The 14,979-nt window shown below is 47.4% G+C and overlaps 1 protein-coding gene across 2 annotated transcripts in view; it reads left to right on the top strand.

The window, feature by feature from the left end:
- Positions 1 to 9,729: 9,729 nt before the first annotated feature.
- The window catches only part of TRIOBP (TRIO and F-actin binding protein), a 60,295-nt gene continuing 55,045 nt past the window's right edge, over positions 9,730 to 14,979 (top strand). Inside the window, exons 1-2 of one of the 2 annotated variants that reach the window (XM_081928168.1) lie at positions 9,730 to 9,767; positions 11,867 to 12,058. In XM_081928168.1, coding sequence (XP_081784294.1) covers positions 11,945 to 12,058 — 114 coding nt within the window. In that variant the 5' untranslated portion in view covers positions 9,730 to 9,767; positions 11,867 to 11,944. Of the gene's footprint in view, positions 9,830 to 11,866; positions 12,059 to 14,979 lie in introns of both variants that reach the window. The other variant, XM_081928167.1, reaches the window with a different exon arrangement.

The following is a 14,979-nucleotide window of genomic DNA, read 5'->3' as shown; positions in this document are numbered from 1 at the left end:
ATACAGTGGTACCCTGGGTTAAGTACTTAATTCGTTCCGGAGGTCTGTTCTTAACCTGAAACTGTTCTTAACCTGAAGCACCACTTTAGCTAATGGGGCCACCGCGCCACCAGAGCACAATTTCTGTTCTCACCCTGAAGCAAAGTTCTTAACCCAAGGTACCATTTCTGGGTTAGCAGAGTCTGTAACCTGAAGCGTATGTAACCTGAAGCGTCTGTAACCCGAGGTACCACTGTAAATCTAGACTTAATATGTAAGTGCAGAGCAAAATCAAACTTAGCGTGCACAGACACTCACACCCACTAAAGCTAACCCGTGCAACAAAGAGCTAGTCCTGCTGTCCTCCAAATGACCAGAAACGTAGAGTCCTAGAATCACAGCGTTTGAAGGAACCCCGAGGGTCATCTAGTCCAACCCTTCAATTCAGAAATTCCAACTAAAGTATCCATGACACGTGGCTATTTAACTTGTATTAAATGCGGTGCCAAGGGGGTTGGGTGTCTTCTCAATACCAAAGGAAGCTAGCAGTAGCAGCAAAAGGAAAGTGCTGGGGAGGGGAAAGAGGGTAAGTCTGGGTATTCCAGCTGCTGCTGCTATTATTATTATTATTATTATTATTATTATTATTATTATTATTATTATTACTACCACTACATTTATATCTTAGCATTCCTCCAAGGAGCTCCAGATGGTGTACACGCATCTTATCCCCCTCCTCATTTTATCTTCGCAACAACCCTGTGAGGTAGGCTAGGCTTAAAAACTGACTAGCCCAAAGTCACGCTGTGAGCCTCATGGCTAAATGGGGAGTCTATCCCTGGTCGGCCAGGTCCTAATCCAGCACTCAAAACTGCAACGCCACACTACCTCTCTTAGTCTTTTTTCCCCTAACAACACACCCTGTGCTGTTATGTAAAGTGTTACAGAATCTCCCCTGAATTTCAAAAATGGAATATCGTATGCATTGATGGGGGTGGAGGATTTCTGGAAAACACGAGGCCCATGTTTCTGTTTGTAGATCTTGTAGCATAGTTCTTCAGATCCTGGACAGTGCTTCTTATCTGGAGCTGGGTGGTGTTAGGAGGAAAGTAATCTCTTCAGCTACTAAAGGCTGGGATCTCATGTATCATGACCTGGCATTTGCTTCAATATGTCCACTCCACCAATACAGACAGAGCCCCTCAGACGTGTGTGAAGTAGAAACTCATCTGTTGTCTGCCTCTTGTACAGAAGCAGCAGCAGCACAGACTGGGGTCGCCCCCTTTGAACTTGTAGAACTGCCTTTGAGGTTATTCTCAAAACAGCTGTTCAGTGGACATGTTAAAAATCAGGCTCTACTTTGCTTTTTGGATACTACGAGTCTACGTGGTAGCTGGTATTCATTAGCACTGTTTCTCAATTGGAGGAGGCACCAATTTTTAAAAAATAATGGTGCTTAGAGAAGGATGTGCTGAAGACAATCCTCACAGGCCTGTCTAAACATTGCAGGATAATTCATTGCTTATATAGTGTGCATGTTTTGAAATCACGGAAGCCAGATTTGCAGCAGCAGTTTTCACAAGGGACATATATTTTTTTTTAATTGAGAAAGGGCCAGCAACATTGTATTGCCCACTGACTGACTTCCATATGAAACCACACACACACACCCCCATAACGGTGAGGCGATATTTAATCTATTCTAGTGGGAATAGCACTTCTAAAGAATTGCGTTCATTCTTGGTCCACTTATAGACCCGGCATTGTCACTGGAGCTCTAAGTGTGGGATGTGATGTAGATAGAAAGGTTGACTGCACTTAACTGTGTTCTGGCAACCTTTTGATTAGACTGTTGCAATACATTAAACACAAAACTGCCTTTGACTGTCCAGACACTTCAGATTGGGCTAGATCTGAAGGCGGTTGGGCTAGATGACCCTCAGGGTCCCTTCCAATTCTACAATTCTTTGATTCGCTTAGTTCAAATGCAGCTGCTTGGCCGGTAACTGGAATGGGCTTCAAGAAACGTATTTTTTTTAAAACGCTGCAGTGGGTGCTGTTCTGTTTCTGCACACAGTTCAAAAGTGCTGGTTTTGCACATTTTAAAACCTGAGACACTCAGGTATGTAAGGACGGTCTTCTCCCATATGAGACTGTGTGAACCTTATATTCATCAACTGAGTCCTCCTGCCTTCTGTGGTTATAATTTACTTATTTTAAAGCACGCACCACCACCCCTCTTTGGACAAAAAAGTCTCTTGGCATGGCTTTCAAATCAGTTAAACACAAGACAAATCCCTGCACTTGGGCTTAAAAGGTCCAACATAAAAGGAAAAGGAGATGAGAGGGAGGAGGAAAAAAGCAAACTCAGGCACCACTTCTTAATAGGTCAGAGAGGCTTATCAGTTGTGACAGCCATCTATATGGAATACCTTTTCTGGGATTCTTGCCCCAAGTTTCTTATCTTTTTGCCATCAGTCGAGAGACCTAGCCTTCATGTCTATGCTGGATTGTCTTAATCTGTCCCATTTGGTCTCGTGCCATTTTTAATTATGAGTTGTATTGTAGAAGTAACAAACAGTGCGCCAAGGAACTGGGGGAGTAATTTACTCATGTAAGCAAGATATAGTACGTAGACATTTGTAAACAGCGAGCATAAGTATCCAAAATGCCCCTCACAGGAGGACTAAGAATGTCTGACTGTTAAGGCAACTTGTTTTTTGCCTTCTTTGGTGAGATATTTGGGATTCTTGGATAAGTGTGGGGGTGGGAAGAAGAGAGAACATAAGAAAAGCCTGTTGCATCAGACCAGTGGTCCATCTACTCCAGCATCCTGTTCTCACAGTGGCCAATCGGATGCCAGTGAGAAAATTGCAAGCAGGACCCAGGCACAAGAGCCCTCTCTCCTCCTGGGGTTTTCAGCAACTGGTGTTAAGAAGCATTACTGCACCCGACTGTGAAGAGGCATAGTTGTGTGTGTGTCTTGTGACTCCCGATCATATGAGGATTTTTGGTATGCAGCTCATAGGATTAAATATTTAGGCCACTCCTGGTGCATGGATAAATGCAAAAAGCACCATTTTCGTGACAATCAGAAGTATTTCTGCTTTTTCGTTACATCTTCTGCTTCCTAGGTTGCTATAGAACCCTTGCTCTGTTTATTTTTTTTAATAGGGGGTGTAAAGGATGTCTTTTATATTTTTCTTATTGGCTATTGGCTGCAGCTAAGCAGCAGTGTTTGGCTCTTGGACAGCCTCTGAAGTGTTTTCTGTACCCCAAGAGTTGTTAACTAGCAAAGAGAATGGAAACTGAGTTGGAAAAAGGCCTGATGTTTTGGTGCTAAATGAAGAAATATCAATGGGTTTGCCCTACTTCTGAGTAACTCATAATGGTCTAGTTCCACAGCTCAGTGCTGCTATTTTTTCACTGTTTTATTTAACCACGTATAATCCTCTGAAACCGGAAGGCATTAGCTTGCCATTGCCTCTGTTGAAATCATACAAGATTGGGGTGAAAATTTCAAATGTCGATTCTTAAAAGAATTTCTGTCAAATGCCAGTGTTTGCGGAGGGGAAAGCAGTCCTAGCCCTGAGTTGCAGCAGCTGGGTGAACATAAGAGAGCTATTCACTCGATTCCTCGTGCCAGCCTAAAGAAGTTCTTATATAAAATATCATTTTTATTCCAAACAAGAAAAACAAAACAGGGCAACAGTACAAAGCAGTATCAGGGTTACATGAGTGGTCAGAAGATGACATCACTCCTTCAAGCTAGATGACCTAGCCCAAAGCCTAGTGAATTTCGGACAATATTGTGGCTCTACTGTTCTAAATGTCCCTCATAATTATAATGGTGCAGAGAGGCGGGGGAGAAGTTAAGGGCATGGTGAGCACCCTCAGTTCAGATCCTGGTCTTCTACATGACTCGGTCCCTCCAGAGGCAGTTTTAGGGTAGCATGACCAGTTCAGCTGCACTGGGCACTGCAATGATGATGTAGAAGAGGGGAGTACCAAATTTTAGCGTTTCCCAGGGTGCCGTTGATATTTGAGAGCCCAAAGTCTGCCACTCTCTTGTATGTGAAATTACACTAGCAAAGTAATTCCTGAGCTGAATAGGCGCCTGCTGTAGTCAGCCTTACTCCCACTGCAGTGGAGAATCAGATTCTAGCTAATCTAGAGCTCGTTGCAGTTCTCCACCAGAAGTTAAATAGTGGAAGGTTATGGAAAAAGATATGTCTCCTGCACTCCCTCTTATGAAGCCCCCAAGGAGTGAGAATAGCCAAACAGCCATGAACATACCATGCCCTACAGACATCTAGTTGGCCACTGTCCAGAACAGGATGCTGGACTAGATGGATCATGGGCCTGATCCTGCAGAGAAGGCTTATACTCTGGCCTCCTAAACCACACCCTAACCACAGCTACTGGCAGTGGAGAAGTATCAGGGATTGCTTACTCATGAGTAGACCCTTACTCACTACTAGACCAATATCTCCGGGTCCAAAGATGCATACTGTGTTTTCACTCTTCGTATTGGACCTGAAGCCTATGGCACTGGTGGTCTCAGGGACGGGAGGGGGGGGTGCGCCTCTTTCTATGGCAGTCCCAGGAGTTGCACTTCCCCCGCCCTGCTCCTCTGTCTGTGCTGCAGTGTGTCCGAGTGATGCTGCGGAGGTGCAGGACCCCAGCTAGTAACGTCATCCTTGCCTCTTGCCAACTTAGCCGCATCATAGGATTGCAAGGCCTGTCTGCAGTCGGCTGCCTCCATCTGGGAATCGCCCAGAAATGTGCTTGAATGTGCAATGAATTAGCTTTCCTCTTGATGGGCGGAAGAGCAGCTTTCAGTGGCTGGGTGGTCTAATGAAGAGATGCACAGACTTTGCTATAGTGAGTTTTCCCCTGCGGAGAGCGAGAATAACATGGCCAAGGGTATCGAAGCCAAAGCTTCCATGAGGCTGTCATCCCACCTTGGGGGGCAGGTAGACTGAGCAACAGAGAAGGGAGGCTCCAGACATGGTTGCAGGGACCCCAGATTTTATGAGAATTGAAAAGGTCCAAGAAAATGGAGCTAATTTCAGTGGATGCAGCCCATGCAAGTATTCAGGAAAACGTGCCCCTTTGGGTATTGCAGGACTACAATGGTCTCCCTTGGAAGGTGGCGGACTCTCCTTCCTTGGAGGTTTCTAAGCAGAGGTTGGGTGGCCATCTGTCATGGATGCTTTAGATGAGATTCCTGCATTGCAGGGGGTTGGAATATATGACCTTTGAGGTCCCTTCCAACTCTACAATTCTATGATTCTATACAACTCTCATTCTCCCTGGACATTGATTGCCCATGCTGAGTGGGGATGATGATGGGACTTGGAGTCCAATAACACCTGAAGGGTGACTACAGGTTCATCCAGGGAAGGGTATGCCAGGAGCTCATATTTCAAACACTTATGCAGATAGTCCACACCCAGAGTAGCCAACAGGGTCTCACCAGAGGTCGTTGGACCATAACTCCTATCATCCCTGATCGTGCTTGAAGGCACCATCTCACAGGCACCCTGGTCCATACCAAACACAGTATCTATGTAATAGAATTGTGGAGATTTTTTTTCAATAAGAAGATTGCATTCCTTTTTGGGCAACCTCCAGGAAGCCCCGTGCCAGTGGTGGGTGAGGCCAGAGGCAGAAACGGGCCAAGCAATGAAAACTATTGTTACTATTACTTCTGTACAGTAAGCCAGTGTTTCCCAACCGGTGTTCCGCGGCACACTAGTGTGCCGCGAGACGTTGCCTGGTGTGCCGTGGGAGTCACTAAGGCTTGTGCGGGCAGACACGTCTCTGGCTGCGGGCGTGTTTTGTGTGTGCGCTCGTGGGGACGCCGGAGCCGCCTTGCTTGTGGGTCGGGAGCTCCGTCGGAAGAGCGCACTCCTCGGTGTCTCTCTCTCTCGCTCTGCCTCCGCCCCGCGGAAAGCCTCTGCCTAACTTGGGTCTCCTCGCTGGCGCTGGCCACACACACACACTCCGAAGTAGGACACGGCGCCATCTTCCCCCCCCCCCCGTCGAACTGCAAAGGAGAGAAGAGGCTGGGCTGGGAAGCGGAGGAGCCCTCTGGATCCGCGCGAGGAGGAGGAGGAGGAGGAGGAGAACGCAATCTGCACGGACGCTTAGAAAACAAAACAAAAAAATATGGGGGGGGACATGCTCGTTCTTAAGCCGGGCGGGGGAGTGTCTGTGGATCGCGGCGCCCGCTGCAGGAATCTCTGTGCGCGGTGCATAATTCATGGGCAGAAGGTTACCTATTCCTTCCCGGGCGGCGGGAGCAGCAGAGCGAGCGAGAGAGAGAGAGAGAAGCAGGGAAGCGCCTCCACCCACCCCGCGCCCTCCTTCCCCCCCCCCCGTGCGCACGCTTGGGCTCCGATCACGGGAACGGACGGGGTGGGGGGATGGACGGTGGCGCTTAGCCGCCTCGGGGCCAAAGGGGGCAGCCGCCCGCCCGCCTGCCTCCCTCCGCCGTGCGTGCGTGATGACTGCCAGCTTCCAGGGGCTGCCGTTTTGTCACTGGTGTCACTGACGCGGGAGGGGGAGAGGCGCGCCGTTTAGACGGGCAAAACGGCCAGGAAAAGGAGGTTTGCACAAGCATTACGGAAGTTGCACCCAAGGTGATTGCGGGGCGGGGTGTAGTTTGAAGGACGATCTTGCTTTCGGGGGCCCAGGAATTTCCCATCTGCTTGCTGTTGGCGGGAAGGGGGGGGGCTTTTTGGAATCAGCCAGTCATTTTAAAGTGCTTCCCGACAGAGACAATTTTTGGGTCGGGAGGAAGGGGGGGGCTGTGGCCCAGGTTGCGCACTGAATAAAGTATTTTATAATTTTTCATATTTCTGTTTACTTACTATTTCATAATAAAGTAATTATAAAATACTTTCTTTGTGTTTATTTGATTCCTATTAAAGAGAGTTACTTTATATATAGTCAATATAGGCACAGAGTTAATTTTTTAAACATTTTCTAATGGTGGTGTGCCTCGAGATTTTTTTCATGAAACAAGTGTGCCTTTGCCCAAAAAAGGTTGGGAAACACTGCAGTAAGCTATATTCTGTGAACACTCACACACCCTTCTCTATCCTCCATCCGGACAAGCAAGAGGGGTTTATCAGAGTTGAAGGTCACATTCCAATCAGGAAAACAACAACACTTGGGGATATGTGAAAGCAGATGTGGTTTTGGAAGAGTTGCAAGGGCCAGACAGAGAGGACCAGAGGGCAGGATTTGGCCCCCAGGACTGAGGGTACCCGCACTCACATCTTCTGCCTGTGACCAAGATCTCAGAAACTGCTTCTAGTATGTGGTGCCCAATGCTGCAGCTTGAAAGCTAGTGAGAAATACGTCTGAGCATCCTTAGAGGGTAGGTTGGAGTGAGCAGGAATGTGGGGCTGCGGCTGGAAGTGCTGGCCTCCCTTTGCAAATGTGACTTTGTTTAGTCTCTCGCACAGGTGCAGGCCCCAGTTCGTTCTACTCATCTGCTCTGATTGGGCTAGCAATTTGCTGTTTTGAAAGGCTAATCTGGGCCTTCTGTTGACCCCTTTTTCCCCTCGAAGGGTGTGTTTAGAACTGACAGGTGCACCATTTCCACAAGTGAAGCTGGGATTAGACTGCACTAGGCCAAAACAACAACCGGGTGCAACAAGGAGAAATGAAAGCGAATGGAACAAAGGGAGACAGATATAGTTTGAGTTGGTTTGCACCCAGCCTTTTATTGCATAGGTGTGTGGCGTAAGTAGTGGAAGTTTTTGCAGGTCTGGATAGGAACAGGTTAGCCTTTGAACCTGGCTGTGCATAGAACTTCAATGGGTCTGTTCTGAGCATGACTATCCTTGGATATAACCTTATAGTCTCAGTTCTATGCTGTAGAGCTTACTTGGTCTGTAGATAATGACAGCAGCTTTGAAACTTTACCTTCCGGGGATTCATTTCCAGATTGGACTGTCTGCTGCAAAACCAAAGCTGCACCAAATTCTGATGTGTGTTCTCGTGTGCATACTCAGTTTGCATGATGCATGATAAGCTGGGTCTCTTGGGCCTTATTGTCACCCGTCTTGAACTCAGAGGACATCTTGGACCACAGCCACCCTTGCTGTTGCACATTTGAAGGGAACATCAGCTGCAGCCGTCCAGCAGTCATTAAGGAAATCTAGTCCTCCATACTGACGATCATCTTCTTAATAAATCCCCAATAAGCTTTTTCAGGATACAGAGTTTTAAAAACCCTAGTCCAGAGTCAAAACTACACCAATGCACAGGTAACTCATAGAGGCAGGGGAAGTTCACATGCTTTGCATATGAATGTTATCAGTTGCTAGATCCACCATTTTCAGATAAGGCTGGGAAACAATATTATCTGAACCCCTGTACCTGCTGTCAGTCAGGCTAGAACTGGGATGGGAAACCTGTGGCCCTCCAGATACAGTTGGTACAGTTGGACTCCAAATCTCATCAGCCCCAGCTGACATGGTCAATGGTCTGGGATGATGAGAGTTGTAAACTGGCTACATCAGGAGGATCCCAAGTCCCCTAGGCAATACTTGAGCTTAGGTGAACCAGTCAGTGGCGTAGCGTGGAGGGTGCAGGGGGGGCCGGCCGCACCGGGCGCAACATCTGGGGGTTAGGGTTAGGGGGCGCAAATCCACGGGTTAGGGGGTGCAAATTACTTGCCTTGCCCTGGGTGCTGACAACCCACGTTTGACCACCAGGCATAACACTACTTCCTGCGTTCCAATCATAGTGCACTCAACAACAGCAAACACAATCCAGAGCCTTGTGGCATTTTTAGGACTGCTGTTTTAAAACAAGCTCCCCTGGACAGTAATATGTAATATGACTGAGGACAGCATTCTTGCAATGATGATGATGAACTGGATGCCTGAGCAAGATGGAAGGAGGCGATCAGGGGAGACGAATAATCATGGCTGGCCCTTCCATTATTAAGCAGTGAGGCGGTTGCCTAAGGCAGCTGATTTTGAGTGTCAGGGAAAGGTCAGCAAATGGCTTAGCTATTTAATTTGACGTTTGTTTTTACTGCCAGGTAAGCGAAGAGGTGTTTATGGGATTTTTGTTTTTCTGCTTAAGGTGCCAAAATAAATTAAGTGCCCCAAGGTACTAAGATGCACCTTGTTGGGGCGGGGCGGGGCTGGAGAGGAGGCGTGATTTGCTGCTGCTCCCTGAACAACCTGCAAAACACATTGCGCCGACCCTCTGAAGAGTGCTAAGCCGAGAGAGCGAGGCAGAGGCTTCCGTGACGGCGAAAGCAGAGGCAGAGAACTCCGCAAGGACTCAAAACACATGTGTGGCTGCGTTTGCGTAGATTCCACGTTCCTTTTCCCATTACTTAAAATACTCGGAGCATCAGCGAGACGCTGGTTTGGCACGAAGGCCAAGCGAGCTCACGCTGCAAAGGGAGGGAGCAATCGATCACATCCCCAGCGCCGCTGCAACGTGGCTCGCAAAACATGAAGAGGCGCCGAGCTAATTATGTATAAAACAACGCAACAAAACAAAAGTTTCGACTCCGAAAGTTTCCAAGCCCGGATCAACATTCCGGCGGTTTTGATTCGCTACCGAATTAGCCCACCCTCCCTCTCCCAAACAGCCACTTAAAACGTAGTATTCAAATGAAGGTGATTCGTTCAGCCAATGGGAAAGGGGCCGGTGCTTGTATTCTGGGTCCACCTCTCCGTTTGTATTCATTGTTAAAAAAAAGAGAGCGCGAGAGAAGACAGCGGCGGAAGGGCTCCAGCTGTAGTCGCGTGTGTATATATATCTAGGATTGCATTTTGAAGGGTGCGCGCGTTTCTTCTGTTTTCTGTCGGTATGTTTTATTGATAAGTTGTGAGCATATTGATAAGCTTAATTGGGGGAAGCAACACGGAAGTATTTTAGTGGCATCTTCCGAATTTTGATAAACGCACGTGAAACTGCCTAACGCGCCCCCGCCCCACTCTCGTTTAAAGGCAGAAAGTGGATTGTCAGGTGTTTGTGGCTTCCGCAGGTGATATGATAAAACCTGGTTTTATTGCTGCAGAGGCGTTGCAAATGGGGGCCAAAAAAAAAAAATTGAAGTCCTGCAAGGCTGAGAAGTGAAGAAGCTTTGGAGAGTGTTAATTGTGTTAATTGTGTTAACTGTGTTAATTGTTAATTGTGTTAATTGTGAGAGTTTGTCTTCTGCAGTACCTACTGCTGTAGGATAAATTCATTTTAACTGGCTTTAACCAAAAATATTATGGTAGTTCTGATTAATACGAAAATGGTCTTTTGATTGATTAGCCAGACTGGATATGGTGCTTTGTGATGTGTGCACGTGATAATTGTATGGTGGTTTGGTCTGTTCTTCACAGCCTTTTGCTTCCCACAGTGGTGTTTGATATGGATGGATTATTTCTTAAAAGAAGAGCACAGCAACCTCTTTCAAAGAAATGAAGTGACTGTGGTGGCTCATAAAATCCAGCACACAGAAATAGTATGTGTCGAAACTCTGAAGAAATATCCTGTTGGTGGTGGGAAACAAATTAGGCCTACGTTTATTTTAAAGTTGCGAAATTGCAAAGGCAATTTTGTTTCATGCTTGGTTCAAGTAACCTCATTTTATTCACCTTTCCTTATGTCCTCATGAGCACGAATAGATTAAAAGCAAGGGTAGGTGCCAATGGTTATTAATCCAGACATAATGCTTATGGAAACACCCATTGATTGATGCCTCACTGTTAAAATTAATCTGGTGACCAAGCATGTGTTTCTGTTTCTCCTCTTCTCCCTCCCCCAAGTTGTCCCTTCTGCATGAACTTGGCCCTTTCCGTTTCCAGTGTCTGTCAAATTAAAGTTGCTTACCTAACACACCTGGTGAAGGGGTGAATGTGATAATCGTACTGCATACTAAGTGCTATTCTTTCTCATTCTAATGTTCAGACTATGAGTACCCTTGCTTAATATAGCTAAAATGTCACCGCTCCAATATAAGAGAGCAGTAGCTGCTGGCTCAGAGAAACCATGAAGCTTGCAAAAGTACCAAAAAAAACTGAAGCCCCCACCCCCCAAGAAAAAGCCCAATGAGAATTCAGGAAGCTCAATGGCCCTAGAATGCTGACGTAACTGTTTGCTAGATGTGTGTGTAAAATCGAAAAGTAGGGTGGGGAGAGGAATGGAACAGGGCAGACATAACTGATGTAGTGCTCTCCAGATGTTGTGGAGTTCAACATCTCTTGGTCAATATGGCCAGTTAGATCTGATGGGTAACCTCTGTAGAGGGTATTGGCTTCCTCTGGAATGGAGTATGCTGAACAAGAGCACTCCACAGTTTTATTGCATGTCTGACTTGTCCTGTATAATTTTAAAATGAGGCTTCCAGAATTGTAGAGTCAGAAGGGACCCTGAGGATCATCTAGTCCAACCCCCTGCAATGCAGGAATATGCAGCTGTCCCGTATGGGGATCGAACCTGCAACCTTGGCGTTGTCAGCACCTCACTGTAACCAGCTGAGCTACATGACCCAATAGTCTTATCCTCACGACAGCCCTGTGAAGTAGGTGAGGCTGAATGATAATGGCTGTCTGAGTGAGCTTCATGGTTTGAGCAGGGATCTGAGCTGCTGTCTCCCCACTTCTTAACGCTAACTATTACACCAGACTGCCCCACATATGGGACGGGTCTGTTTTTGGCCTGCAGACTTTGATGCTCTTTGAAGATTCCTCCTTCTCCTCTGATGTTCTTGGAGCACGAGACACTTCCTGCTGGTTGGTGCCAATGAGCACCAGGCTATACAGAACATTTTCTCTTTGATAAGGCTGGAAGAAACTGGAGGGGGGGTGTACTGATGTATTGTGTCTTATGTCTTATGATCCTTTCGTTGCAGCTGTTTCCCCACCCCTACCCTGAAGCTAGTTCCCTAAAACTGCATGCCTGGGGGAATCTTCCCTTCCCTGCATGGACCATGTCAGAAATGTCAGAGAGCACTCTGTGTGAGAAATTCGAGGCCAATGTATTTGCCAAGACCCGGTGCCAGAACTGCTTTCGAACTCTCACTGCTCACAAGCGTGGTAACCAGGTGAGCTTATATTTGACCTTGGTTATTGTGGGCAGAGGGGGAGAGTATCCTCTATTGCATGTTTTTTTGGGGGGGCTGTTCCCAAGGAAATGTTGGAAGCAGAACATTCCAAGGAGAAGTAATGTTAAGAGGCAATATTCCTGAATGATCAGTTGTGTAAGGCTTTCCAAGATTTATGATGCACTGCATAAGATGCACTGCTCTGTGGTCTGTTGATAAAAAATCATGGGATCTCTTCCAACTCTACAATTCTAAGGGTGATCTCGCCCAGCCCCCTGCAATGCAGAAATCCTATCCACAACCATCCCTGGGTGGCCTCAAACCACCAACTTTTTTTTGGTTAACAGCCAGATGCACTGAGCCATTGACTTGTTGGGCATCATAGTAAGCTGTCTTATACTGCATCAAAGCAGTAAAGGTAAAGGTAAAGGTACCCCTGCCCGTACGGGCCAGTCTTGACAGACTCTGGGGTTGTGCGCCCATCTCACTTAAGAGGCCAGGGGCCAGCGCTGTCCGGAGACACTTCCGGGTCACATGGCCAGTGTGACATCGCTGCTCTGGCGAGCCAGAGCTGCACACGGAAACGCCGTTTACCTTCCCGCTGGTAAGCGGTCCCTATTTATCTACTTGCACCCGGAGGTGCTTTCGAACTGCTAGGTTGGCAGGCGCTGGGACCGAGCAGCGGGAGCGCACCCCGCAGCAGGGATTCGAACCGCCAACCTTTCGATCAGCAAGTCCTAGGCGCTGAGGCTTTAACCCACAGCGCCACCTGTGTCCCCCATCAAAGCAGTAGCCCACCCCAAAAGCCCTACCTGGAGATGCCAGGAATTGAACCTGGGACCTTGTACATGTAAAGCAGACACTCTGCCCTTGAGAGTAGGCCTTCTCCTACCATGAACAGGGCCTTTTTGGTTGTGGCTCCACCTGTTTAGAATATCTTTTCTAGGGAAATATGAATGGGACCCATAACTGCTGTCTTGAAGAGGACGTCAGAGACATATTCATTCCAGTCTGTGTTCAGTTAGTTTCAATGTGCTGTGCTTTGAAATGTTTCTTGCTGCTGTTTCTAACTTAGCAGGCTCTTTGGCGCACGTAATTGTGGTGGTTATGCTGCATGCCTTAATCTTTTCTCTTTCCTTTTTTTTTGTAAAATTGCCCTGTGAGGACAATGAGGCCTGAAAAGCAGTCGATAGATCTCTTTAATAAATAACTTTAAACCTTCCCCAAAGTTGGCAATTTGACAGGTGACAGAGCATGACAATTGCCAGAGCAGCATGGCATGTGCATCATAGGGAGGGGTAAGTTTTTTTAAAGGCTGGGAAAATAAGAAAATGGTGTGGCGTGAGTTATCGGCAGAGCTGAGCGAATGGGACTGGAGCATAACTGTGAAATGATTCGGTAGCCAAGGACTGAGGCATGATGGTGGCTAAAGCAGTGCAGGATCAAGACCATTATCACTAGAGAGGCTGGTGCCTTTAAATTTGCAGCAACACACAGAGATCGCCGAGTGGGTGTTCATAATATTTTCCTTAGATGTTAGCTCTTTCATGACCATTGTCCATGTGGTTTAGTGGTTTAATGTTCTGACTGTGATCTGGAGAACTGGGTTAATATCTCAGTCACAGACTCACAGGTTGTCTTGGAGTAAACTGCTGCTTTCCAGCCTCAGCTTGCCATCCTCTCTTCCAATTCCGGTCCTTTCATCGCAGTCTTTTATACTGGGTTGTTCTAAGGCAGGGGTCAGCAACCTTTTCCAGCCGTGGGCCGGTCCACCATCCCTCAGATCTTGGGGGGGGGGGGCAGACTGTGTTTTGAAAAAAAATATGAACGGATTCCTGTGCCCCACAAATAACCCAGAGATGCGTTTTAAATAAAAGCACACATTCGACACATGTAAAAACACGCTGGTTCCTGAACCATCCGCAGGCCGGATTTAGAAGGCGATTGGGCCACATTTGGCCCACGGGCCTTAGGTTGCCTACCCCTGTTCTAAGGGCAGCCTGGGGATGGAGCTCCGCCTCCTCAACGGATCAGTCCCCCCCCCCCAATCCATTGTTTGGAATTGCTGCCTATGCTCACACTTGGTCTCTCTTCCCAGGTTCATCCCATCAGTTTCTCCCAACGTAGAAAGCCAGCTCATGCAGAGTTGAGACGGGTTGCTCCATCTAGCTGAGGACTGTCTGCCCTTTCTGGCAGCAGCTTTTCAGGCAGGGGTCTTGGAGAGGCCAGGGATTGAACCTGCAACCTTTTACATGCAAAGCAGACACTCTGCCACTGAGCTACAGCCCTTCCTACATCCTCATTGTAATTCCTTTGGCTTTAATGTACCTGCAGGCTGTAATCAAGGCTTGACCCAGAAAGTGAGGAGCACCAAACTTCCACCATCGGGGTTCTTATACCTTTAAGAGCTGGGTAGAAGAGGGAATGTTGGTAAATTCAGCTTTTTCTTGCCCTTGCCCTGTTGCGATGTGAGGAGCTCCACCTGCTGAAATGTCCTTTTTCTGCGGCTGTCGCAGTGTCAAAAGGCTGAGCATCCCTGCCACAGAGCAGGAAATGGATCTGGCCTTTGCCCAGCTCATCCATTTCCATATTTTAGAGCAACTTTGGGGGGGGGCAGTGTCGGGAACTGGTTCTGTAATCTGAGCAGCTATTGGAGGGAAGCAGGGGCTTCCCCTGCTGACAAGCAAAAAGAAAGGAAAGGTATTTGAGTGCTGTTTGTGAATGTGGACTTTGAATGAGACCACAGAGACTGCTAGATTATGTGTTAATGAGATACTAAGGGTTCCGACAAGAGGTGTAAAAGGCTGCAAATGAAGTCTCAATGGCTGCTGGGCAGTGTAGTTAGTGGTCTCCTTGTTTTAATGGAGATGGGCTCTGTATTTTTAACAACTGTGGGGCAGTGAGTAATTCAGCAGGAAAAA

Source organism: Podarcis melisellensis (assembly GCF_964234715.1).
Source record: "Podarcis melisellensis genome assembly, chromosome: 10".
Lineage (NCBI taxonomy): Eukaryota > Metazoa > Chordata > Lepidosauria > Squamata > Lacertidae > Podarcis > Podarcis melisellensis.
Note: the sequence above shows the minus strand (reverse complement) of the source record. Positions and strands in the feature narration are given on the sequence as shown.